The sequence below is a fragment of the Cuculus canorus genome, chromosome 29, assembly GCF_017976375.1.
Source record: "Cuculus canorus isolate bCucCan1 chromosome 29, bCucCan1.pri, whole genome shotgun sequence".
NCBI lineage: Eukaryota > Metazoa > Chordata > Aves > Cuculiformes > Cuculidae > Cuculus > Cuculus canorus.
In genome coordinates this window covers 1,080,584-1,107,382 of record NC_071429.1, presented here as the reverse complement: position 1 = coordinate 1,107,382, position 26,799 = coordinate 1,080,584, and the positions used below count along the sequence as shown (strand labels likewise).

Genomic DNA, 26,799 nt, shown 5'->3' with positions numbered 1-26,799 from the left:
GGTGTTGCTTTCTCGCCTTCCTCAGGCTGCCTGGTGGTTATAACATTCAGCCGCTTAAGGACAAATTCCTGGTGCTGTGCCCTCAATGCTACCTCAAGGTGGAGTTTCCTCTTGCGAAATCAGTGGGTGCTGAAAATATCCTTTTGGCTCTGACGGCTGGGAAAGGCTTTGAATCATAGAATCATAGAATCACCAGGTTGGAAGGGACCCACCGGACCATCGAGTCCAACCATTCCTAACACTCCCTAAACCATGCCCCTAAGCACTTTGGTGGCTTTTTTAGAAGGACGTGTCATGGTCCTCACTTTTCCCCTGCCCTATCACGGCTGCCAGGATGCTCACTGCTCTGGACTAGCAGGTGAGGTCCCCCTGAGGCTCAGTGTGCCGCTGGATCCCTGTCTTCTGCTGGGGAATAAGCATAAATTCAGAAGGTGTGCCTGAAGCAAGCAAAAGCAAACAGAGCAGAGGAAAGTTCAGTGGCAGGAAATCCCAGTTTTTACTGGCACCCGCTCATATCAGATAATTTCACCTATAACAAAAAATAAATCCTTCTGCAGTCCCATCCCACAAAACAAATGACCGCCAAGGAGGTCATTTTTGCTATGCCCTTCATTTCTTCTCACAATACATCTCGTCTCAGTGTGTGCATTGATTCTTTCATTATATCCAGAGGAGGGCAATGAGGCCAGGGAAGGGGTTGGAGCACAAGGGTTCTGGGGTTGTTCAGCCTGGAGAAGAGGAGGCTGAGGGGACCCCTCATCGCTCTCTGCAACTACCTAAAAGGGGGTTGTAATGAGGTGGGTGCTGGTCTCTTCTCCCAAGTAACAAGCGATAGGACAAGAGGAAATGGCCTTGGCTTGTGCCAGGGAAGGTTTCAATTTGATATCAGGAAAAACTTCTCCACAGAAAAGTGCAGAAGGTACTGGAAGAGGCTACCCAGAAGAGTGGTGCTCAAAGCCCCATCCAACCTGGCCTTGGACACCTCCAGGGACGGGGCAACCGCGACTTCTCTGGGCAACCTGGGCCAGGGCCTCCACACCTTCACAGGAGAACATCAGATCTCATCTCAATTTCCCCACTTTCAGCTCAAAAACGTTCCCCCTCATCCTCTCCCTGCACTCCCTGATCAAGAGCTGCTCCCCAGCTTTCCTGGAGCCCCTTTCAGTGCTGGAAGCTGCTCTAAGGTCTTCTCTCTTGAGGAAATGGCCTCAAGCTGTGCCAGGGCAGGTTTATTGAACATTGGGAAGAATTCCTTCCCAGAAAGGGTTCTCGGGCGCTGGGAGAAGTTGCCCAGGGCAGCGGCGGAGTCCCCAGCCCTGGAGGGGTTTACAAGCAGAGGTGCTCAGGGACAGTTTAGTGGTGCCCAGGGATGTGTTAGCAGGGCACAGGTATAGTTTGGTGGTGCCCAGGGACGGTTTAGTGGTACACAAGTAGAGTTTGGTGGTCCCCAGGGACGGTCGCACTCGATGCTCTCAAACCCTTTTCCCACGCCATCCCTTCCACCCCTCTCCGGCCATGAGTCGCGCGGCGCAGCCCAATTGCGCCCGCGGGGTGGTCACTCCCCATGCAGCTCAGCGCTCGCTGCGCCCCCTGCTGGCCAGATCCAATCATGCCTCTCCCATCACCATCCCTGTCCACACAGGGAATGGTGCAGCCCGGCACCAGGCCGTGAGTCGGAAGTGCTCGGCGCGCGACCCCGGAAGTGCTCTGCGCGCGGCCCCGGAAGAGGCGGAGGCGGGCGAGGAGGCGGCGCCCGGGTGTCCTCCCCGCTGGCGCTGGAGCGGCTGCCGCCGGGCAGCCCCGATCGCGGCCCCGCCGGGCTGGCCGCGGGCGGCACGATGCTGCTCTTCGTGGAGGTGCGGAGCGGCGGCGGCGGCGGAGGAGGAGGAGGAAGCGGGACCGCAGAGCCTGGCCGGGCCATGCGGCGGGAAAGGCCGCGCTGGGGGGAGGGGACGGGGCTGACACAGCAAATCCGGGGGCGGCGGGGAGGGGGGGCGGCCTGGCGCTCTGGAAGGTTCCGCCGGGGTGAAAGGCACCGCCGTGACCTTCCCGGGAGCCACCGTGAAGGTTACGCGAGGCCCGGGGGTGGCGGGGCCGGGGCGGGGGGAGGGGTAGACCGGCCCTCGCGGGAGCACTCGGCGCGGCCCGTGCGTGGCGGGGGCGGGAAGCACGTTAACGATGTTAATGAAATACCCGGGTTTGGTGGGGAAAGAGGGATGTATGCCGAGGCGGGGGAGGAGCTCGGCGGCTGGGCCGTCCCGTCCTCGGCCTGGAGGTCACCGGGCGGAGGGGACTGGGGTTCCTCCTGGTGTCCGTGTGTCCCCCCCGCCATCTGGTGTCCCCTCTAGTGGCCGTGTGTCCGTATCCCCTTCTCAGTGTCTGTGTCCCTCTCCCGCTCCCCGTTTCCGTGGTCCCTTCTGGTGTCCATGTGTCCGTATCCCCTCCAGCACCCCTTCCTTCCCCGGTGTCCTCCCTGGTGTCCATGTCCCAATCCCCGATGCTCCCCCCTACCCCGTTATCCATGTCGTCCCCCCTGCTCCCGTTCGGGGCCACCCACGTGTCCGTGTCCCCATCCCTTCTCCACGGTGTCCATGTGTGTGTGTGTGTCCCGGTTCTCCTTGGGCCTTTTGCGGGAAGGGGGCAGCGATGCCCGGGCCGCCACTTTGCCCCCCCCATGGCGTTTCATGGGGTTCAGAGCAGCAGCTTCAGCGTTTGCCAAGCACACCCTGGCAGCAGTGTGGCTGCGTTGAACTCTCTACTCACTTTGGCCAAAAAAATGCAGGGAGCAAATACTGCTGGGATAACTCGGAACGCACCAACGGGAGCTGTGGGTTGTTAACGGTGTGTCCAGTCCCATTGTGGTCTCTGAGATGGGTACCAGCACACGTTCCACTGTTAGGAGCCTCAGAATTAAAAGGTTTGGGAAACGTCTTCTCTGAAACACCTTTTCTTTCTCAGTTCTGGGTTGAGGGTTACTTGTCGTATACTGAGAGTTGGCTAAGATGTAGGTGCAGAATGGTAGGTCCCAAGAGTTCGGTTTAAGTCCTTGAAGAGGAGCTGCCTGAGCTGGTGGGACCCACAGCATGGAGCTGTGAGTAGCCAGCCCTGTTCCTGGAGGAGCCACACTGGCCTCTTGGAGAGCGGGCATGCAGTGCAGGCGCTGGAACCTGCAGCAGTGACCCTGAGCGGTTGGGCTGCTGATGGGGCTGGAGCCAGGGCTGCTCAGAGCAAGCTGGAGCAGATCATGAGCCTGCAAACAGGCAGCATGCCTGGGGCCTCAGTGAATCTCTTTTAAAGCACGGACATGACTCTGATTCCAGTATTTCATCTCCGTTCTCTCCCACTGATAGCGCTGCCAGTTAGTTTCTGTGATCTGAGTTCAGGAAGCATCAATAATGTTTAATTGAGGGCAATCTGGACTTTTTCTAGGTGCCTTTTCGCTGTGAGGCCAGGGATCTCGAGGTCTTGGCTAGGTGTTCTGAAACGCTGCAGTCAGGTGCCTGGAAGTAGACAGCAGCTTTTATCTCAGGATCTTCGGAATTGACTGTGAATAAGGTGCAGGACAGGGTTGTGTTGGCAGCCCTGAGGCTGTTGAAAAGATGAGCTGACTTGCATTCGCTGCCAGCGCTGCATTAGACTTAGCTGAAGTGGGGGACTGGGACTGGGACTTAGCATATGGTGACTGGGAATCAATTCCTCCACAGCATGGAATTCTCTTCTCCTTGGATATCTTCTAGCTCACATCGCTTCTTGCAGCAAGGGAGTGGTGCAAGGCTTGTGCTGGTTTTCATGCGTTAAGGTTTGGGATAGGTCTTGTAGCAAGGGCCAGCAGGCTGTTAACGATTGATAATTAAGTGAATATTATTAAATACATTGTGAAAAATTTAGTTGGGAATGGCTTGTTTTGGGTTTTGGTCAGGCAGGTACGCATTCCTCATTCAGTATGTTAGTGATTTATTGTGAAAATGGAAAATTGTGCATTTTGATGGGTGAAACACTGCCCTGGTGGTTGCTTGCGATGTTTCTTAGCTGGAAAACCAGACCTGTGTGAAGCACTGGGTATTTCTGGGTTCTCTTTTTACTGGGTTCCTGCTTCCCTCTAGGTGACCAATTCTGCACGGTTCCCATTGCCACAGGAGTGACAGGTGCTGCTGGCAAAGGGGGAGGGTGGCAGCAGCTTCCCATGGTGCAGCAGAGCATGCATTCAGGCACTCTGAATTCTGGCTCAGGAAAACCGGGCCGTGTTCAGCTGAGCTGCCCCTCTCCTGATCGCTGAAGTTTGGGTCTATTTTATGTGGGATGTTCAGAGCATGGACCTGTTGTTATGTGATGCTCTGTGGTCCGTCCCAAGTGAATCCTGTGTGCTTTTGCTTGGACACCAGGGCGCTCTCCAGTTTGGTTTCCTTTGCAGCCTGAGTTAGCTTTGAAGAGGTGACGGGGAACAGCGCTTTCATGCACCCCAGTCCACTATGGGTGCAGGGTTCTCTGCTTGCTGGGTTCCCACCAGCACAAGGCTTCACCTCCCAGAGATGTGCTGACATTTGGGGTTTTCTCCTCTGCTTTTCCACTTCTGGAAATGTTCAGATTATCACTTCACAAGTTTTATTAAATTCTCTTCTGGATTTCCTTTCAGAGTCAGTTTGTCAGAAGCTCATTGTTAAGATTTTGGTTGCAGGGTAGTTGTAATGAATACTAAAATAGACTGGTTTAAACAAAAAAGCGAGTACTTTAATTTTTGTTGGCGTAATTGAATCCATTAAATGTAATTTAGACTGTTATAAGAAAAATATTCTTTGCCAACTTTCAAGAGGAGCCAGATGCTTCGATGCTCAGTTTTGAGGAGTTGCAGGAGGAGAATCTTTGAGCCATGTTTGTGATGTAGACTGGAGGGAAGCTGTGCTGCAGAGGACAGCTTTGTCAGCGTACAGATACCAGCGAGTGTTCCTAACCTTTGTCACTCTGTAAAGCTTTAACCTCGTCGTGAAAGTTCCCGATAGCAGCTGGGCGGGTTGTTGTGCAGCCAATCAAATGGGCTCGGGGTTTGTTAGTCATGGTTAAATAAGCACAAATTGATTTTTTGGCCTTCTCTTCAGAAGAGCCGCGTGCCAGGATGGAGTGGGGCTGCCCCGGGAGTGCAGCACATGGTATTTTCAAAGAGCTTGTGTAAATCGGGGACTCTTTATCCTCTCGGAGCCCGTGGTGTCTTGCTATTAAGATCCACGACATCCGGGCTGGGTCTTGCAGAGCTGCCTGATGTGTCACGAGGTCTTTCTAGTGCAGAGAGGAAGGAGCCCAACACTCTCTTCCAGGTGCAAGTTTCAGCTGTTGCATTAGTAGATCATTCATGGCTTCATCAGCCAGAACCTAAGTTTCTAAGCACTTTTCACTTGGTCCTGGGATTTCTGAATTTCCTTCCCCATTACCACACATGTTGTTCAGTATTTGCTGAAGTGAGAAACATCAGCCGCTTCAGAGTTGCTTTTCACTCCTGATCACCTCCAGAGCTGCGGTTATCTCTCTGGTGTGTTTCAGTTTCACTTTATCATCCTTGTTCCTTAAAATTGCTTTCAGATTGAGCTAAACACCAACCTCAGAGACGTAAGGTAGTGAGGTAGGGTTTATTTATATAAAATAATGAGTCACTTCCTAGAGGTGTCTTGTCTTTCTTGCTTTGATAGAAAGTAAATTCCAGGAGATGAGCACTGCCGAGTGTCCGCTCTTGAGCACGTGCCAGCGCTGGTCATGAGGCGGAAGCACAGGAGCCGCCGGCTGCTAAGCAGAGTTACATCTTAAACTACATCAACAGTACTTAAAGGGGGCCTACAAGAAAGCTGGGGTGGGGCTCTTGGTCAGAGAGTGCAGAGATAGGATGAGGGGCAACAGTTTTGAGCTGAGAGAGGGGAGATTGAGATGAGATCTTAGGGAGAAATGTTTTCCTGTGAGGGTGGGGAGGCCCTGGCCCAGGTTGCCCGGAGCAGTGGTGGCTGCCCCATCCCTGGAGGTGTTCAAGGCCAGGTTGGATGGAGCTTGGAGCCCCTGATCCAGTGGGAGGCCATCCCTGCCTGTGGCAGGGGGTGGGACTGGATGGGCTTTGAGGTCCCTTCCAACCCAAGTCATTCCAGGATTCTGTGCCAATAGGAGTCTGTGGGTGCCACAGGTGCCCAGGATGTTGTTCCAAGGTTTTGTTGGAGGCTATCCTGAGAACTCAGGAGAGGACTCTGCATGTCCGTTCACACAGAGCTGTTTACAGCTGTGTTATGCTGCTTGGGTTAAGGATGAGGGAAAGCTCTATTGCTGTGTAGATTAACTTGGTTTTGCGGGACTGGGGGGGAGGGTTGAATCCCAAAGAGGGCCTTGCAGAAGCTGTGATGTTAGTTTTGCATTCTCCTGTGATCATTTTGAACCTCTCCAGTGTCTGGAGGCTTTTTGTTGCTGAATTTGGGTTTGTCCGTGGAGCCAAAAGCTTCGGAGCTCGGTGTGATCTTGGCAGAGGAATTATTTCTAACACTATTGCAACTGCTTCCTTATCCTTTTGCTTTGTTTGAGGCTTGGTAGAAACCACTCCTTCATTTCAGAACGTCAAATATATCAGACTTCCCTGTTTATGAATTTGAGATATGTGCTGGGGCTAATGGCTTTTGCCTTTGAAATTCAAGCAGATGACATGAACGACGCAGATTGCTGCTTGGTGATGGAAAGAGCCTGGTTAGAGGAAGCAGTGTTCAGGGCTTGTGGAGTTTAGGAATTCTTGGGAGGAGAACTTTTGCAAAAGCATAATGTTACCAACACGGAAGACATTGGGTTTATCCTGGTAGAAGAAAAGCTATTATGATACTCATGCTCCGTTGTTGCTGAATTGCTTTCCAAAACACCTCCAAGCATCTCTTGGAAAGGGACCTTGGAGGGGGCTGTCTTTCCTGTAGAGATGGGTGTGTTGGGCTCCAGGCTGGAGTCCAGCAGTTCCTTCTGTCTGCCTTGCTCTTTTCCCTCTGACTCCAGTTCTGGTCCTTGTTGCCTGGTCTCGGTATGCGATGATCCTGTCCCCTCTCAGCAGGCTATGGTGGTGTGTGTGTCTTTGTCTTGGCACTTGAGAACTGTTAACCTCCTCGGCTACAGGTTCAGCGCATGCTGAGGTGTGTGGGTGTAGGGAAAATCGTGGGGATACTGCGTCACACTCAGGTAAGGAATCCTGGTGCAGCACTGCTTGGGTGGTATGAATGTCGCCGATACCACAAGTCATTGGTTTCTTTTCCTTGAAATATGTTTTTTTACCTTCCTTTCCAGGAAGGGGTCTGGAGGAGGGAAAATTTCCCTCTCTGGTGAAAGGGGACTGGAGCATTATGACAGTCAAGTCTTTAAAAGCTTGTGAGTTCCCAGAGTCCTTGCTGGCTAGCTGCTGCCTTTGCTGATGTTGTCGGATGTCAACAGAGAGGTTGAAGGCAACACTTCCAATGGAGGTAGAAATGAAATACTTGGCCAATACCAAGGATTTTCCCATTTTGATTAATGACAAATCACATAGGTGCTTACTTGCTGCTTAGACCCTTGAGATGTGGAACTCTAGAAAGTCAGTAAATTCACCTCTGTTGTCTGGCTTGGCTTCTAAAGCAGCTTTGAAATCATGTTCCTAATGAAACTGTCTTGGTCTCTCCAGCAGGTAACATCGAAAGGTGCCGGCTTAAATCCTAACGCCAAAGTGTGGCAAGAAGTACCCCAAGGGAGCGGAGAGGCTGTGCCACCCACAAATGGCACAGAGCACTCGTGGCAGGACACGGCGGCTGCACCAGGGAGTCATTCTGAGGGTGAGACTTGCGGGCCGTGCTTAGCTCTTGCCAGGATGCCTCTCTTGCTGGGTAGTGAGTGCTGAGGGTTCTCTGTGAACCTTCGGCAGTGAGAAGCAGCCTCTTGCTCTTCTCCTTGGAGCTGTGTTGGTGCTGAGGTAGCAACGAGGGTGAAATGAACATGAGAAAGCAGCGAGCGGCTTACAGACGTGATGACCGGTGAGCTGTGGTTTGGGGATTCAAGGAGGTGTCTAGAGCTGTGCTAGGATGAAACACTTCAGCAGACAGGATCCGAGGGGCCCGGTGATGACCACGTAACGCGCTAAGAGGGATGCAAAATTGACCCTGTGAACAGGAAGATAAGGTCTGAGGGCCACCAGCGATCCTAGGAGAGCACTGAGGTGGAACCGTTAGGCAGCAGCCTTTGTACTGGAGCAGAAACTGTTGAGCATCTGCGGGTGCCTCTTTTAGTTGAGTCTGTGTTCCCATTCTGTCCCCATTTTCCATCCTTACCACATGGCAGTTCCGTTGTGCAGAACTGTGTATTCAAATGGTTCAACTGTGCTGGTTTGACTTAGACTTGATAGGAAGCAGAGTAACCACCTGAGGTTACTCTACGGCAGAGGCGAGGATTGGGCTTGTGAGGCCCTGTCAAAAACTTCTGGTAAGTCAGCAGAAGTGGAGAGAGAGTATGGAGTTTGGGCATTGGCGGGCAGAAACTCATGTGCTGCTTTGTAACAATACAAAGCAGTCCTGGCAGTGCTTCACTGCTGAGAAGTTACAGGTAATTTTTCCGTAGAGGTTGTTCTTGCTTTTAAGCAAGATCCTAATGTAGGCAGTTGAACAGCTTTTCTTCTCAAAATGTGGTTTTAGTGGATCCATTGTTAGTGTAAAGAAGATATGGCAGAGCAGTTGGGTTTTTTTGAGCAATCACATTTGTCTGTCAGATTAGACTGAAGCTGCCCTTGTTTTCACCTCCAGCGGCTGTGGTGAGTGTCTTGGACAAGGTTGGCCGATGTCAGGGATTCCACTGTGGTTTACAATGATCACCAAATGCACCCCAGTCCCTTATGTAAATAAGAATCATGTAATGTGTTGAGGAGGTGATGTAAACTATTGTAGTGCTTTAGTTTTTAGGAACCTTGTTTAAATATTTCAGCTTTGAGAGGGAAAGTCTTGTTTTTTACATCATCAGCTGCTTAGAATCTCATGATCCAATTAATTATTTATCCCCGAGATGCTAGTGCCTATAAGAAGATCTTTCTGAGATAGAAGAGGTAGAAGGTGTTGCCTGCTACCAAGTAGAGACTGAAAGTCTAAGAAAGGTATACTCAGCCTGGACACTTCCAATCCTTGAGGATTTGGTTTACTGTTGGTAGCCAAAACTTTTCAAGTGGAGAATATTCCGAAGCTCTTAGCAGGTTTTCTGGTGATGAAGTGTCCTTTTGCCAGGTAACATAGAGATCTCCGAGGAGAGCTGCAAGCAGTATGAAGTGATGTATTCCCCTAGTTGTGAAGCCCCAAGAAATGGCACAGGAGTTGATGAAGCATCTGCAAATGGAATTGTCCTGGCAGCTGAAGATCTCGGATACCAAATCTATGAAGTGTCTGGTGAGTATCCACGTTAGAACATTGCTGCCAGTAGCTGGAGTCTTCTCTTTCATCACATCAGACTTGAAGAGCTTTGAAATGTTCCATGTGTAGTTAAGAAGATCCAAACCTGCCATAGCACTAGGCCACATGGGTGAAAGCTGTGTGATGGGAGTCACTTTGAGAATGTATGGAATGGTGTCGCTAAGCACCTCTCAGTTGACCTTTCCCTCGTGGTCTTACCCAAAAAGGAGTCATGCTTTTATCATACAATGAAACGTGTTTTTGCATCGTGTTCTTACCATGAAACTGGAACCTGATGGTGAATGTGGTGAATTCCAGGTGAAGGCAGCTCGGCTGTGACCACAGAAGACATTAGAGAATGCTTGAAAAAACAACTTGAATTTTGCTTCTCACGGTATGTTACCTCTACCTCAGCATTGTATAAACCCGTTAGTAAAGTCATTGACAAATATTTTCCCTTTTTTTTTTCTTTTTGTGCTATCATTGTCATCAAACTCTTAACTGTGAGTGAGTTGGTTGCGTTATGAATCAAAGTTTGCTGTAGGAATCCTATGGTGCCTTTCAGCTGTTTCAGTCCTGTTCCTGCCTCCTTGTCCTGTGATGAGAATGACTTGCATGCTTCGCAGCCATCAGGTGTTGAGGCCATTTAGCTGTAGGGTATCACAAGAGATCTCTTGGGCAAGATCCTTCTCACAAACACGCAGGGCACCATAACTTTCATTAAGTTTTTTAATGATCTTATTCTAATTTGTGTTGATCTGCTCGGGTTTTGTCCAGCAGAGAAAATCTGAGTCGCTTTTGGCTGTGAATGCTGTTGGGGAACATCTATGCCTGCAGTAATGTCATTGTTTTGAGGCTTCTGTAAGTAAAGGTCAGAGGGTTTATAAAATAAAGAGCTTGTGTCTTTTCAGTGAGAATCTCTCAAAGGATCTGTACTTGATGTCTCAAATGGACAGTGATCAGTTTGTTCCAATATGGACAATTGCCAACATGGAAGGTATTAAGAAGCTGACGACTGATATGGACCTTATCCTTGAAGTTTTGAGATGTAAGTCTGGGTGTTCAGTGTCTGTATTGGTAAACAAAGAAACCTTCTGTGCCTGAGAGAAATGCACTGGTCTCTCCGCTGGTTCTGGCACACTGTTCTGGTCAATGGTGACAGGAACCTGAGTGTGCAGAGTTGTTTGAATAAGCGGCTATTCCAGACTCCTGAATTCTAGCTATGGTTTATAGGAATCTGCCTAAATCTGCCCCAGAAAGAGGTTGCTTGGGGATATCATGAGGCTTTGGAGCACAGCGGTTCTGGGAGCGGTTGAGGGACCTGGGACGGGTGTTGGGCTGGAGAAGAGGAGGCTGAGAGGAGCTTTTGTTGCTCTCTGCGGCTTCCAGAAAGGAGGTTGGAGCAAGGTGAGTGTTGGCCTCTTCTCCCAAGAGACACATGATAGGATGAGAGGAGATGGCCTGAAGTTGCGCCGGGGGGTGTTGGATTGGATATTGGGTATTGACTTTGGGATGGATCATTTTGAATATCTGAGCCCTAGGTGGAGGTGACGTCAGGCCAGTGGCTCAGACGTCCTGAGGAACGAACAGAGTGCGGCTGATAGAGCAGTCTTTCCCCCCTGGGTCTGGAAACCATGTTCCTTGAGCAGCAGTTCCTCGTTCTACGCTGGATAATGCACCCTGGTGCTGCTGACATGTTTCGCAGTGCACAGTATCCAGTATTAAACTGATGTTTGTCTTTTAATTTTAGCTTCTCCTATGGTACAAGTGGATGAGAGAGGGGAGAAAGTGAGACCAAACCACAAACGATGTATTATCATTCTCCGCGAGATACCTGAAACAACACCTATCGAGGTAAAAAACCAGCAAAGCCCATTGGTATCCCCAGCGGTGCTTCAAGCAGCACCAGGAAGCATTGCTAAAAAGGTCAACTGGTATTGAATTTGATTAAACACAGATATTTTTCTTGTAAGCCATGTAAGTAATTTTTTTTCTGCCTGGTTGTATTGACAAAAAAGCCAAAGCAAAAACTTGTGATTGTAGGAGGGCCATGAAGATTATGCGAGAGCTGGAGCACCTCAGCTATGAGGCCAGGCTGAGAGAGTTGGGCTTGGTTAGCCTGGAGAAGAGAACGCTCCAGGGAGACCTTAAAGCAGCTCCCAGTACTGAAAGGGGCTCCAGGAAAACTGGAGAGGGACTTTTTCACAAGGGCCTGGAGTGATAGGATGAGGGGGAATGGCTTTAAATTGGGAAGGGGAAGATCTAGATTAGACAATTGGAAGAAATTCTTCGTCATGATGGTGGGGAGGCCCTGGCCCAGGTTGCCCAGAGCAGTGGTGGCTGCCCCATCCCTGCAGGTGTTCAAGGCTGAGTTGGATGGGGCTTGGAGCCCCTGATCCCATGGGAGGTGTCCCTGCCCATGGCAGGGGATGGAACTGGATGGACATCGAGGTCCCTTCCAGTCCAAACCATCTCAGGATTCTATGATTCTCATTCTTTGTCCCTTCCCATTATTTACCCATTTATTAAAATTCCTTCAAGTAAACTTTTTTTCCTGACCAAAAATGGAGCTTGCCGGGCTTTTCTGGAAGGAAGTTTGAACTGGTCTCTTTTCAGTTCCAAAAATTAATCGGCCCAGGGTATAGCTCAGAGTTCAGGCTGAATTTTTGTCACAACAGTAACTTTACTTTAAGTCAGATGTTGTTTTGACAGCAAGAAACTTTACCAACCATTCCTTGTTCATTGTGACCCAGTGCAAGCTGAGCTCATTATCTTCAGAGAATGGAGGGTAATGAAATTCCTGCTGATATTTGGCGAACAGAATGATTTGGGTCTTTTTTATTTTTTTTTTTTCAAGTTGTAACACAGGGTATTTGTCTCCTGGCATTTTTAGTTAGTTCTAATGCAAACACTGAGCACCTGCTTTGCCTTCGCTTTAAAATCCGATTATTACAAAGCTTCCAGATTGCTGTGATTTAGAAATATTTCTTGGAATCATTTTTTTCTAGCTGACTCTCCCAATTTAAAGCCACATTTTTGCTATCTTTTTCAAACATCTCACCAGTTCTGTGTTGATTTTGGGTTGCGTTTGGGGTTTTTTTTTAACCATTTGGGCCTGCTACTTTTTATTTGAGGGGGCTTGGGTTCAGAAAGAGGGGGAGGAGACCTTGGTGCCTGGCAGATCCATCAAGGGAGTTAAAGAACTTCCCTGGTCAAGGGAAGATTGCAACTAAAGAGCTGGAGTGTGAGCCATGCTTGGCGTAGTGTTCGGTTTGCAGCTCAGAGCTGGGTCCCCCTCACTGCCTGCCTTCCTCTCTCCCCTAGGAGGTTAAAGCTCTCTTCAAAAATGAGAACTGCCCCAAAGTGATCAGCTGTGAGTTTGCTCACAACAACAACTGGTACATTACATTCCAGTCGGATACGGATGCGCAACAGGTGAGGCTGCCTTCAGCTGCGCTTCTGTTAGTAATTCTTGCTCTGCTCAAGTGAATCGCACGCGTGCCTCCACAGCTAAAAGAAATGTTTGTTTACTGATCCCTCCATTGTTATATTAAGAGGTTATTGGCACATTCTAGTTAATAGAGAGAAGCTCAGAGCTTCTAGAGTTTTAGTTCCCTCATCTGTCTCTTGCTTCAAGCTTTTTGGCCATAGCAGATGTCTTGTATCCCGGGTTTGATGTGTTATTGACTTCAGCCGTGCTGGTGGGGAAGCGCAGTTGCAGAAGCACAGTAGTGTTAAACCGTTTAATATCCTTTGAGAAGTACAATTGGATCAAGATACTCTTAACATTCGTCCTTTCTGTACCTGCAGGCATTTAAATACTTAAGGGAAGAAGTGAAAACCTTTCAGGGCAAGCCAGTAATGGTAAGGCTGCTTCATGCGAGGTTTGTTTGAACTAAATTGTATGTTGTTTCTGTTAGAATGATGGAGGGTGGGGGGTGTATGGGGGAAAAAGAAGGAATTGGCAGTGGGATTGGCCGTCGCGCTTGCTTTGTAGCCATTACCTTAAATGAGGTCATGGACACCTTTGAAAAAACATTCGGTGGCCGCTGGTATTTGCAGCACCGCTTCCCTTGAGGTATGAAATACATTCATGTTTCATCTTCCTTTCTCCGCTTTCCCCAGAATCTGGGTCTGCAGAACTTGAGTAAGGGACTCTGGGCATCGCAAGTCGATATCTGGAGCTTCCTATTCTCCAAATACAGCAGAATGGAGCCATTTGTACCGAGAGGAGCTGCTAGAATTGGAGTCTGGGCAGTTCCTGCTGTAGGAAGCAGTGTTTATCTTAAACTTGACAGAGATTATTGAACACAAACTGCACGTGCTCTCTTCCCTTTAGCATACTGTAGGAATATAATTGGTATTGATTTTTATCGGAGAGTTTATTTGTAAGCAGTAACCAACCTACTTCCTCCTCCCATCCCTGCTGTTCTTTCTTGCCTGCTGGAATAAGATCTCCTGTTCTGTTTTCTTTCTTCTGCCAGCTAATGTACGTGACGTGGTTTGGTGTCTTGCAGGCACGGATAAAAGCCATCAACACTTTTTTCGCTAAGAATGGTTACCGGGTTGTGGATTCCAGTGTCTACACGCAGCCGGTGCAGACCCAAGCACAGTTTGCCTCGCCGCTGTTCATGCACCCTGTATATAGTCCTCAGCAGTACTCAATTTACAGCATCGTGCCTCAGACGTGGTCTCCAAATCCCACACCTTACTTTGAAACGCCACTGGTGAGTAGTGGCTGATGAAAATGAGGAGAGAGAGCCTGGAGAACAGAGGTCTCCTGGGAGACCTTAGAGCAGCTTCCAGTATGGAAAGGGGCTCCAGGAAAGCTGGGGAGGGGCTCTTGATCGTGGAGGGCAGGGAGAGGATGAGGGGGAACAATTTTAAGCTGAAAGAGGGGAGATTGAGATGAGATTTTAGGAAGAAATGTTTTCCTGTGGGGAGGCCCTGGCCCAGGTTGCCCAGAGCAGTGGGGGCTGCCCCATCCCTGGAGGGGTTCAAGGCCAGGTTGGATGGGGCTCAGAGCCTCTGATCCAGTGGGGGGTGTCCCTGCCCATGGCAGGGGCTGGAACTCGATGGGCTTTTGAGGTTCCTTCTAACACAAACCATTCTATGGTTCTGTGATCACAGAGGGCTTTTCAGCTGTAGAATGCGCAGTTTTTTTAGTCAGGCTCCTCTATTTTGTGATGCTTCATGTTATAGAATCATAGAATCGTTTGATTGGAAAAGACCTCCGAGATTGAGTCCAACCATACCCGTCCACTACTAAACCAGATCCCTGAGCACCCCATCCACCCCTCCAGCGATGGGAACTCCACCAGCTCCCTGGGCAGCCCCTGCCAGTGCCTGAGAACCCTTTTGGTGAAGAAATTTTTCCTGATGTCTGATCTGAACAGGCCTGATAAAGCCAGGCTGTCAGAGAGGCCGCACGTCTCACCTTGGCTGCTCTCTATTTCAAGAAATTTTGTGTTGAATTCCATTATCCAGTAGCTGATGGTGCTGGAAGAGCTTTGTAGCCTTGTAACCCTTCCGGCAGCAGGAGGACTCTGATGCCAAAGTAGCTGTGCAGGCTGTGAACCTAGTGGGGATTTTACTTCCGTAGTGAGTTTACACCATACGGGATGTGGTAGCACAAACAGAGCAGGTGAATAACGCCAAAGCTGATCTTGTAACACTGCAAACATTTCTCTTTTCTCAGCAATTGAGACTGTTGTCTGTTGCAGGCCCCCTTCCCGAACGGTGGATTTGTGAATGGCTTTAACACATCAGGATCATATAAAACAAATGCTGCTTCTTTAAGTATAGGTCGTCCATTCCACAGAAATCGGTAAGATAGCTCTGTCCCATCTTTGTGATCTGAGAACTTGTGGTGTTGGGATCCTGATGTGTTCTTTGCCCTTGTCAAATGCTGTGCCTTCTGACGAGACTGGGTTACTTAGTTTAGGAAATCTTTGTGATGTTTTGCAACTTGATCCATAAAGTAAAACTGAAATAAAGGTGGCAGCTTAAGATGCTAAAATAAGACACGCGTGCCGGAGAGAGCAAAGGTAACGCCTTTAGCAGCCTCAGAGGAGTTTCTGCAGACAAATAAATAACTTCCTGTGAAGGTAGCCCTTCTTATGTTTGCTGCGTGCAGGTTATAGAATCCTGCGGCACAGATGTGAGCTTTTCCTGTTTTGCAATTTAGTCTTGTAGAAAGCTGTTCTGTTTATGCAGCTGAGTCGCGTGCCCTGGCTGCTGAGTCGGTTATTCTGATTTATTTGCTTTATCTCCATCTTCTGTGATAACTGTAAGAATATAAACACTGAGGAAGAGGAAACAGCTTTATGTTTGCTGGAAGGATGCTCTGTAAGTACAATGGAGCTGTAATCCATTTTTGTGGGTGGAAATGGTTTTATTTTGCAGGCTGTCTCACTATATTTAGCCTGTGCAGGCTGGTAGCTTGGGCATCGCTCTTTATATAGGTTGAGAAATGAGTTGACAAGTGCTGGTAGTGTAAGTGGTTTGAGATGCAGTAAAGGTTTGTGGCTGTTGGCAAAAGATGAACTTTGAAATTTCTTCTGCGGTGACTCGGCAGAGTCCTGGAGGGCTGGCAGTGCGGCTGCTCAGAGATGAGGCAGCTGGCTTGGTTACAGCAGCTCAGTTCCCAACCAAGATCTTCTTGTAAAGGGCTTGAGTTTGGGGGTTTTTTTGCCTTAAATTATGCCCAAACTTTAAACCTTGTAAAGCTCTGGGGCATCTGCATCTTCTGAGAAGTCTGGATGCTGAAACTGTACAAGAGTTGTACGTACCCAGATTATAACATCTGGAAATGACCACATATTCACTGCCTCCTTGTAGAAAACATCTGTATAATCCTCAAGCTTTTGAGACTTGCTTATGTTAAGGCTTTAACTTGTGAAACTTCAGTTGTTGTGAAGTTAAAGCTTTAGAGTCAAGTGTGGGCAGGTTCAGCAGCTCCATCTCTGCTGTCCTATCTTTCCTGCCAGTCTTGCTTAGCCTTTGTGCCACTGCAAAGCTCTTGCAGTCATAAACCTCCCTATTCTGGAAGTAGCTATTAGTTATTCTCTGGATTCCGTTGCAAACAGAAGAGTGTGGAGGTTACAGTGAGGCACAGCCTCAGAGGTTTGGCCCAGTGATGATCAAGTATCGCGCTAAGAGAGATCAGGTCCAACAGTCGATTGTCTGGGCAGCCTGCACTTCTTGCTTTTCCTCCTTTTTTTTTTCCTCTCTCCCATCATCTCTCCTTCCCTCTGCGTTTTTTCTTCCTTATCTTTCCTCATCTTTTCTGCTTTGCTCTTCTGCCCAGACAAGATTGTGGCCTTCTCAGTGACGGGTAAGATTATGAGATCTGAGGGCTGAACAATGACTTGAGAATCATCCATTTTAAGAATGATTTGAACAAAATGCAAGTGTCTGGTTTGCTTTCCTCTTCCCTGTGGGTTTTGTCCATGGAAAATGTAACCTTATTGGGGCCTTGAAACCGGTTCTTGAAGCTGTGAAGTATGAATTAATCTTTGTTCAGTGCATCTTCTCTTGAACAGCAGAAGAGTTTGTTTGGAGAGGTTCATCCAGCTGCTGCTTTCAGGTTTCCGGCCTAGCTCGTTAAACTTGATTTTTGTCTTTCAGGCAGTTGATAGTTAAGTATTGGGTTTCTCTTTAGCTAAACATTTGTTCAAGCCAGTCATATTTATTTTGCCCTGATTTATTATAACACCCTTGTGGGAAAGGCAGGTTGAGTCTCTGTCACAGAATCCTCAGTGCTAATATTGGTTAAACTGATGTTTTTCTCTCCAGCCATCTGAAAGGTCACTTAAAATGCTTTCAGTCAAGGAGATTAGTTTGACCACTCAAAACTGGTTTGTAAAAAGGTGATTTTTGTTCCATGTTCTGGTTACATCTGTAATCCTGCAAAACTTCCGTCTGTTAATGGCAAGGCTGGGGAGGAGTCCATCCAATAGCGGTGCAGTTGGTTTCTAAAACACCACATGACAACGGCTGAGCAGAGGGAGCAATTGGCTCCTGCCGCTCGGCACTGACTGCTGCTCTGATTTAGTGCTAACAAATGAGAATTTGTCATTTGTTGAATTCTATTCTGCTTTCTGTTCTTCCCAACTGAAATCCTCTGGCCAAGTGAGAGAGAACAAGTTTATTGGTGGAAGCTGGAAGGAAACTCCCTCTTCATTATGCAGTCCAGGGCCTGCGGTGTCCACAATGTGCCTTGCCATATTCACTCCACTTAGAGAAACCAAAAGCTGCTGGATTTATGGTCTCTTGAAAGAGAGGACCCTTTTTCAGGACACAGGCTGCTCCTTGATTACTCTATAGAGATCGTGTGGTTAAGGTAACTTCTCCTCTTGGCCAGGAATCCTGCTTTGGCCGGCAGTGGGAGAATTTGTTCTGATTGCATGGAATCTTGTAATGAGATAGTTTAAAAACAATAAGCATGCAAAATCCTCCTTTTGTCCTCAAATTGAGATGTGCCGGGTTGACCACAGGAGAAGGACGTAGTTTAGTGTCCTTGCTTCACTTAAAGCTGACTGGTGCTGTCTGGAACAGACAGTGAGACACAGAAGTGGAAAATGGTCCAAGGCACTGGATGCTGCTCCCGAAAATCGTTCTGTGTTAGGGGTAGGTCATGGTTTTGCAGGGTAATTCTGCATTTCTGACCCTGAGCCATAACGCACAGAAACACTGAGCGTGCTTGGCTGCAGATGTATTCAAAAGAAACACAGATTTAATGTTGATTGATCAATAACTGCGTAAAATGTCTGGGGTGTTGTAAACTGTAGGGTCAGTGTTGTGGGTGTTTGATAACAGTGAGGCTGAGACCCTGACCTTTTTGGCTCTCAACTACTCCAGCCTGATCTTCCCTGTTCTCTTCAGTCCATGCAGTCACCAGCTTCTTGTTTCGGTTCAGTTTTTTGCTTGCAGGCAGACGAGCTTGTTCCTCAGGCCTGGCTTAGTTCTCCAGACCAATCTCCAGTACCCTGTGCTTCTCTGCAGGCTCAGGCAAACAAAGAACCCTTCTGGGTTCTTCTGGATATTCTGCCACCCGTGGGTTTTGGGAAGGGGTGGTTATTGGGTTTTTTTTCCCCACTTTGGTGTCTGTTGGGCAGCAGTTTTGATGTTTTCTTCAAATGTCAACTCTTGATAGGAGGGAAGTTGCAAGAAAACTAGAACAAAAGGAATAAATGGTGGTAAAGAAGAATTCCTTTGTTCTTGACAAACCTGTGTAGGAAACAAGTTCTATGATGGAGCTCCAGTGCTCACTGACCTCCACCCTTCTTGTCAGCTCCGAATTACCTGTCGTTGGTGGTAGTTTTGCATCTTGTTCCACAACTTGGGGTTCCACAGCTCTACTCTGTGTCCTGCAGCATGAAGCCTCACTTCCGCTCGTTGAGCAGCTTGGAGCGTGCTGCGGAGGGTCCAGCCTCCGTCAGCACCGTGCCGACGGGGGAAGGACCACTGAGCAGAACCAACTCAAGGAATTTTGTGATGGAGCGACACAGCACTCCGTTAACTGGGCACCAAGAGCAAGGTTATTCCCAGAAGGATTCTCCGGCCGCACAGATGGAGCAGAATGGAGATTATGGCATTGGCAGGGGCAGGTAAAGAACTGCGTGTCCTGCTTTTTGCTGTGACATAATGCAGTGGGACGTAGTATTGGACTTGTGAGGATCATCAACCATTGAGGCAATATATATTCCTGTAAAGACTGACCAGGAGAAAAATGGCTTTTAAATACACCGCGTGTGTATAAATAAATGATAAATAAAGTGATAAATACTGAACTGGGAGCATGAATGTTTCCTTCCTGACTGTATGTTCATTCATTGTCCTCACAAACACCTTGTGGTAAGGTAGCGAGGTGTCTTTATTTCAAAATAACTGATCTGTTCCCAGAATGAAAGCAGTTGCTGAAGAAAAGTTGGTATCACTGTAAATAATGAGCAAATCCTTGCCTGGGGACTTTGGCGTTCCTAAATGCTGTAAGATCAACTGGTGTTATCTTTTGTCTGTTAGTTCAGGGTTTAGGCATGAAATAGGGACCAAGACCAATATGTGAGAAATCACATGGATAAGTTGATTACAATCGTAGGACGCTACTCTGTGATATAACAGTCTGGTTGGCTGTGTTCAGGTACAGTGCTCTAGGGCACCCACTCCAGGGGAGAGAAAAAGAGAACTTCTTCCCAGTATTAGCTGTGTTCCAGGAGTTTTGGCCCTTCCTGAAGATGGAGAACGTCCCAGAGCTGTATCTTGCGAAGCATCGGGAAGCTGCTATAAATCCCCTGTCACAGGCGCCCCTTTGTATGGATGAGTGTGCTCTTTAGCTGGATGAATGCACTGACTGGCTGTGTTTTGCCTTTAAAGGAAGAACATTTTCCGAGGTCGGAGGAGGCGAGAAGATGAGCGGGTTTCGGTAAGTTCTGCTTCCTTTTATTGCAAAGAGCCGCACAAAGCGCGATGGGTTGGCCTTGCATTTACTGCAGGGAAAGCAGAGTCCTTACATTCTCAGATTACGTTGCGGATATTTAAGTGTTTCTAGGAATTTCCCCGCCACTTGCTTTTAATGCTAGGTGTTACAGCTCCATTAACGGGCGTTTTCCTTCTCTAGAGACCTCAGCCTTCAGCGGAAACAAAGACTCAGACACCAAAGTTTGACTTGCTAGCATCAAATTTCCCACCTTTGCCTGGTAGCACAGCAAAAATTGCTGGAGAGCCTGTGCTGGAGAGCCGGATGTCCGATATCGTTAAAGGAGTCTGCAAAGAAAAGGTACCAGCTCTTGTGTCACAGCGTGTGCGCTGCCTGCATCTCCCTTCTCCCTGCTTAAAGAAATAGTTCATGTTGGGGCTCCTCGCTGGGCTGCTTTAAGCCCAAACATCATACTCTGTGTTTAATGTAACAGTGCGTTCACTGTCTTTCTGGTCTTGGGTTTGCCTTGGCTTTTGGTGGATATTTATCTGAAGCTTCTGTGATTACATCGTTGTAAGCTTGCTTTATTTTAGAATAAAGCAGGGAAGCGGGGAGTATTGGCTGTTGGAGGAGAAACGGTTTGTGTGTAGGGTCAGCAAGGGCTGTTCCAGATGGATCTGTTGAGCTGGTGGAATGACGCATTGGTAATTTGGGTGATGCGGTCTCATTTCTCCTTTTAGCCACTATTTGTTTTGCCAACAGAAAGGATTATAACTTTAGAGGTGATGCTCTAAAAGAAGTAGAATTTTTATAATCGGGACTGGACCGACCTTTGGAAATGGCCTGCTTCTTGAACTGTCAAATTGAGGAGCAATTAAAACACATCTGTGATCTTTCCCTATTTTGCAACTTATGTTTTCTGTCTAGGAAAGCAAAGATTTGCTGCCCAGCTGTCCGACTTCTGCTCAGGAAGAACCAACGCACAGCCCCATCCAGCAGCTGGTGATGTGTACAAGTTCGCCAAGCCGGACTGAAGCTGTTGTATTGAGGTACTCAGGTTACACACATCCAGAGTATTAAAATGGGGATGTTCTAGCAAAGACTCCAAGTGGTGTTTGCTGTTTCTGCTCTGTCAGTGGTGGGCAGCTTCTCTGAAGGCCGCTAGATGGAAATCATGTGTTGTGGTGGAAGTGGCGACACCACCCTGTTCCACCAAAAATGCAATAGTGACTTCAAACAAAGAAAATACTTTCTCAAACGTTAATTTCTGTGCAAGTAGGTTTTAATGTTAAATTGTTCTGGGTTTAACAGCACAGTGCAGCCAGACAGCAAACCAGAAGAAGTAACTGCTCAGAAAGATGTTCCGAGCCACGCTTCCCCACCAGTGTCTGTCTCTCCCGTCAGTGCTGCGAAGCCACCAAGGACAAACACCACTTCACCTCCTGCTAATGCGAGTGCGGCTTCTGCTTCATCGATGCAGGTAAGGCCCGAAGCAGGGAGCAGCTGGAGAGCATGAGGAGTGCTCTTGGATGGGCTGAGGGAACACTTGGGACCTTCTCTCGTGCAGTTTGCCATGGCTGTGGTGCGCTTGCTGTACGTGTTCTCGCTGCTGTGCCTGGGATGATCTGAAGGAGCAGATTGTGGTTATTCTGGTCTTTAAACTGTGCTTTTCTCCCTTGGTGTCCTGAAGGAGCCACGCAAGCTGAGTTATGCAGAAGTTTGCCAGAAGCCCCCAAAGGAGCCTCCTCCAGTCCCCGTTCAGCCGCTTAGGGAACATCGCACCAACATAGTTCCCCCTGCCAAAACTGAAGAGAACGGCACACCAGAGAAGGTTTCGGAGAAGGTGCACGACAGGGCTGAAGGCCGAATGAAGGATTACTCTGGGTTCCGAGGCAACGGGCCTCCCAGGGGAGCTGCTGGGAAAATCAGGGAACAGAGACGCCAGTTTGGACGCAGATCGTCGCCTCAGGGAGCACCTCGACGTGTTGGCAAGGAGCAGTACGTGCCACCCCGGTCACCAAAGTAACACTTATCCCGCCGGTTGTTCTCGATTGAATTGGAGCTGTGGACTAATAAGCAGCAAAAGAGACTGAGAAAGAAGTATTCATGAAGGCGAATACTGAACTGGAGCGTGGCTTGTGTGGAGGAGGGTCCCAAAATTCATCTCTGAAAGTGATAAGTGATTTCGCAAATGCTGGAGGATTCCAATCACTATAAATATAGAGATTATAATTTTTGTATTTTTGTTTCTAATTTGCAGAGGGTTTCCTGCTTGAAATCAGTTTTGGGGTTGTGAAAGTAGTGTTTTGACAAAGTGAATGAATATGAATTGACAAATTAACCTGTCCTTGGGTGGAGGAGGAAAAGGATAGGAGAATATTATTTTTGGGGGAAAAAAAAATGAGCATTTCTGTACATTTAGAACTTTTTTTAACCTATTTAACATTTGGATTGGCAGGTGGGGTGTCTGCCCTTGCGTCGCAGCATGCGTCTGAGATGCCGGGTTGGCGTGCGAGTGGAGTGAGTGCAGCCGGATACTGTTGTCACGGTGTAGTCGCTGATGAGAAACCTGAATGTACCGCTCTAGTGTTTCCAGCGTGGGGGACACCTCACGATAGTCCCTTGACTTCACTAATGATGCATTCAGCAAGCTTTTTAGATGATAATATTGACAGGATACTGGATTGTAGGTCAGAGCACATGGACAGCAAAAATTGTCTTCTAGACGCATTTGGAAGGAGGCATAAGGGGGGACGTCAGAATCTTTAATTTGCCCTTTGTCCTCACCTCCTTTTGAGGGCAACTTTTTAGGGTTGTTTTGGGTTTTTTTCATGCTTTTAACTTTCTCTGATCGCTTTATTGCAGACTTTTTTGCATTTGTTGGAGCGTGTTTGCTGGAGGCAGGCCCAGCGCGGGGTTGGTGGGTGGCTACACGGGACGGGGTGTTTGCTTCACAGATAAGAAGCCTGGAATTCCAGTTGCAGATGTGGAATTTGGCCTTGAAGGGGTAAGCTCTGGGTGCGGAGTTGTGCCAGGGTTAAGCTGACGTCTCGGAGCAGCTGGCAAATCAGAGGCATGGCTGGGTTTCTGTATGCTGACCTATCTTGGAGCAGGGGAGCAAATGCTGCGTGCCAGGAGCTGGGGTTTGTCCTGGAACTCTAGTTACAGCCAGTGTAGTAGTGACTGACTTCTTTTAACTGTTTTAAGTGAAGTAGAGAGAAAGGGTTAAGCAAAACCGCTAATGTTCAGAGAAGCTACTTGACAGGCAGCATCTCGGTTAGCTGTGTGCTGACTGAATTTGCAATGCTATCGTGTAGAAGTGATTCCGTTGAAGGTGATTAACGACCGAAATGGGAAAATCCATGTGTTAATCTGCCAAAATCAGCACGTTGGGGTTTAAAGTTCTGTGTAAAGCATTAGGGAAAGGTAGCTTCCAGTGATAAGGATCACGCCTTTCTTATTTTTTGTTTTGTTTTGTTTTTAGTGAATAGCAAGTGTAGAAATTTTAAAGTCATATAAGTTGTGAACACTGGAAAACTCAATTGTGATCTATACCGTAACCATTCTTAGTGATATAATGCTAGCGTTGCTGTTAGAATGAATGTAAGTGGCAGTTCGAATAACTGTGAACGTTCTCATCTTCTGATTTCTTATAAACCCTTGATTTCAGATAAACCCTTGGCGACTTTGGACTCAGTAGGCATTCTCTATCAACTGCTTTGAGAACACTCATATCTATTTTTATAAATATATATATAAAGGCAGAGTTGTCATTTCTCTAACTTATTATTCGGCTTGGCAATCGCTTTGGTTTGATTCATAACACAATAGGATGTATTTATGCAGTTAACTGTTCATTTCTACGCATGTGTTACATATATATATATATATATATACACATATATATAAAAGAAACCAAAATCATTATTCACTTTTAAAAGACCTGTACTGGGTTTGGGAGGTTTTTCTTTTTAAATTTAGTAAAAAAGAATCATTGATCACATCTACAGTTTAGGGCTTACAGAACCCTTCTCCGTTTCTGGCCATAACGCCGTTGTTTATTGGAATGCTAGAAGAGTTTTAAAAGTGTTAAGGTTCTGAAACGCAGTGAATTCAAAGCTGATTTTTAATCGTTTTAAAGGATATAAAAAAAATTACTGCAGTCAAACAGGATGAAACGAACCTGTGTGGCTGTCGCAGATGTTTAGGGCGCCGTGCTGTGAGGTTGGATCTGCACTGGGATGCCGATGGCTGTTGTGAGCTGTTGGCTCTCAGAGGCTGAGTTACTTGGGAAGGAGTCGGTGCTGCTGCCAGTCTCTGGCCTCCCTGCTCAAGGCAGCGCCTGAACTCTGCTCCGTGCAGGCATCCGCTTGCCCTGCAGCCCCCAGAATCACCTTGGAGCGCTGGGAGGATCTGAGGTTTTAAGAGTTGTGAAATGCAACTTCATTTATTAGATGGGGAGAAAAGAAAGAACTGCAGTTCAGTCTTACGAGGTGGTGGGAAAACTTGGCCGTGGAAAGGAATGGATGCTTTGTTCATCCCAGGCTTGCGTTTCCCAGCAGCAGATCTTGTACAGCATGCACAAAAAAATCTGTAACCCTGATGGCTTTTTCCAGAATAGTCAAACTTTTATCAGATTAAGGCGCTCATCGTTATTTATTTAATACCTGTGTGTGAGGATTTCACATTAGCGCTTCCCTTCTTCCCCCTCCTCCTTCCATTTATAACTGTGGGCTTTGGATTTTTTTTCCTTTCTATTCTTTTCTGTGGGAGGGGAGATAACCAAGTCAGTATAAAGGCTGTGAAAACCATAGTTGTGTGTGCAAAATTCTCCTGCGATACTTTTACTATGTGGCAAACACCTCACTCGGAGGGGCTGTGGGGGTTCTTCCCCTGGAGTGGGCTCGGGTGAGCTGCTGTCTCCCTGCCCACAAGGTTTGCCCGTTGTGACATCCCGGAGGAAAGAAGGACGGTGCGATTGTTGGATGCTGGGACAGCTCGCTGCTCTTCTCCGAGCTGTGCCCGTTGATCAGCAGAGGTGAGCCTGCTCCTCGCTCTGCAGCGATGCTCCACGCGGGCTCGAAGTGGCAAAGAACAGTTGGTGGCTCCTCTGTGGCGAAAGCCCGACTTTTCCTGCTCTGCTGTTATTCAAGAAGGTGCAAATCTCACCCCACTGTTGGTTTTAGGAAGCGTGACTTGTTTGCGGAGCTCTTGGCTTTGATTGGCTATGAGTAGAGACTTGCCCAGTTAAGTTCTTCTCTAAATTCCGGTGCGTGGAAAAGATTGGGCTGCTCTCTTGTCCTTTTGTGGGGAAAGAGAAATTGATATTTGCATGCGATAGTAAAATGAAAAGCGCAAAAAAAAAACCCCCACGTTTCTTTTTTTCTTTTGATTTCTCAAATTAGGTTAGTTTTCTAGTATCTTACATTCCTGCTATCTTTGTTTTTTTAAAGAAAAAAGTTAGCCTGGCACGGTCTGACAGTGCAGTTATAGCAGTAGGTTTAAAAAAACGAGTAAAAATAATTAAAAAACCAAAAAAAAAAGTAACCCACTCTATTAACCAGAAGATGATTATGATCCTGTGGCAGATCAGTAGCAAATAAAGTGACTTAATTGATGCTTTACTGTAGTTCCATAGCTATGGCCTTACTACTTTGTTGATATCAGCTTAATTGTCTTGAAAATGTCTGCTATTTTTACTGTTACCCACGGGAACGTTCGCCTGGGGGAGAAATATCTGCTGTGTACAGAGGTTATTTTAAACTTGTAAAACACACCATTCTCTTACAGAAGACGCAACAGAGATGCACTTCGGGGGGAGGGGGGGGGAATCGCTTCTGATGAGTTGGTTTGTTGTTTTTTTTTTTGTAAATCCTTGATTACTACAGATATGCAATAGAATTTTTGTTTCCAATTTTGATATTTCCTTCTGAAACGTAAGATTGTTGCCATTAACCTGAATGATTTCTCGTCGTGTGTATATATTACATCTGGTTTTGAGCTTCCTTTAGGATGGTACATCATTTTGGTTTGTTGTAGTTTAGTTGGCTCTTCTCTTCGGTGCCTTTAGCAAAGGCACTGCGAGAGGTTAATCGAGTCTGTTTTTAATGTACAGTTGAGGAGGACTTGAAATGGAGTTAAAGCAACTTATTTCTGAATTAAAAAAATCCACCTGCAAACCTAACCTGTAACAACTTTAGAATTTTATATTTAAGAACCAGAGGTTTATTTTTATGGAGCTTCAGTTGTGGATACAGTTTCCAAAAAAAAAAAGAAAAAAAAAAAAGCAACTTCAAATGTAAACAGACTGTGCATAAATGGGTTTTGTTCTAATTTTTATAGAATACAAAATATTCAGATAATATATTGAGCTCAAGTTCCTACAGACATCTCGTTCCTCCCAGATGAATCCAGCTTTTCCTTGGCATTTATGGTCTCTCTTTAAAGTGGTAGGGCTTCAGTGAAAGGAGAGGAAAAAAAGCAACCTATCTGGCTTCTAGACCTTGTCTGTTATGGTATATTCCTGTTGTCGAACCTGTCAAAACTGAGATTTGTGTAAAGTAGGTTCATGCTTTAAATGTTAAAATGATAATACATGTATTTGTATTTGTTTTTGACATTGCCAAGGTGCTATGGGAAATTGAAATATAACAGTTAGAAAAAATAAAGCTGATTTAAAAGGAAAAAAAAAAACAACCAAAATGACAGAAAAACCTAAAGGTTTTGCCTCTTGTTGCTCCTTTTTCTCTGAATAACTCCTAGAATACTTTTGCACACGCTTTCCCTACTGCTCGATGCTCTGTGTCGCCCTGACCTTTGGGTTTTGCCCCACAGTGTGTCCTGGGGGTCCCTAGAGGAGTCCTTGGGGTCCCAAGAAGGGTCCAAGGGGTCACTAGAGAAAAGGGTCCTGAGGTTTCCTAAAGGGGTGTCCTTGGGGTCCTAGAGCAGTCAAGGGAGCCCAGGAAGGGTCTGGAGGGACCTAGA

The 26,799-nt window shown here is 47.3% G+C and overlaps 1 protein-coding gene across 5 annotated transcripts; it reads left to right on the top strand.

Moving 5' to 3' along the window:
- The first annotated feature begins 1,703 nt into the window (after positions 1–1,703).
- On the top strand, positions 1,704–25,181 carry LARP4 (La ribonucleoprotein 4). Of its 5 annotated transcripts, none has more exons than XM_054051369.1 (16): positions 1,704–1,856; positions 7,655–7,802; positions 9,234–9,392; positions 9,714–9,789; positions 10,307–10,443; positions 11,146–11,249; positions 12,720–12,830; positions 13,206–13,259; positions 13,913–14,122; positions 15,119–15,222; positions 18,773–19,006; positions 19,773–19,821; positions 20,017–20,175; positions 20,743–20,864; positions 21,127–21,295; positions 21,506–25,181. In XM_054051369.1, the coding sequence occupies exons 1-16, from the start codon at positions 1,839–1,841 to the stop codon at positions 21,839–21,841; spliced, it is 2,190 nt and encodes a 729-aa protein (XP_053907344.1). In that variant the 5' UTR covers positions 1,704–1,838; the 3' UTR covers positions 21,842–25,181. The 5 variants fall into 5 exon arrangements, with proteins under 5 accessions (XP_053907344.1, XP_053907347.1, XP_053907348.1 ...); XM_054051370.1 differs by having other exon boundaries at positions 1,710–1,856; positions 7,658–7,802; XM_054051372.1 differs by lacking the exon at positions 18,773–19,006.
- Positions 25,182–26,799: the final 1,618 nt, after the last annotated feature.

Coding starts and splice junctions, on each gene's coding strand:
- LARP4 (XM_054051369.1), top strand. Junction 13,260..13,912: donor TTCAGGGCAAGCCAGTAATG/GTAAGGCTGCTT, acceptor GGTGTCTTGCAG/GCACGGATAAAAGCCATCAA. Junction 19,007..19,772: donor TATGGCATTGGCAGGGGCAG/GTAAAGAACTGC, acceptor TTGCCTTTAAAG/GAAGAACATTTTCCGAGGTC.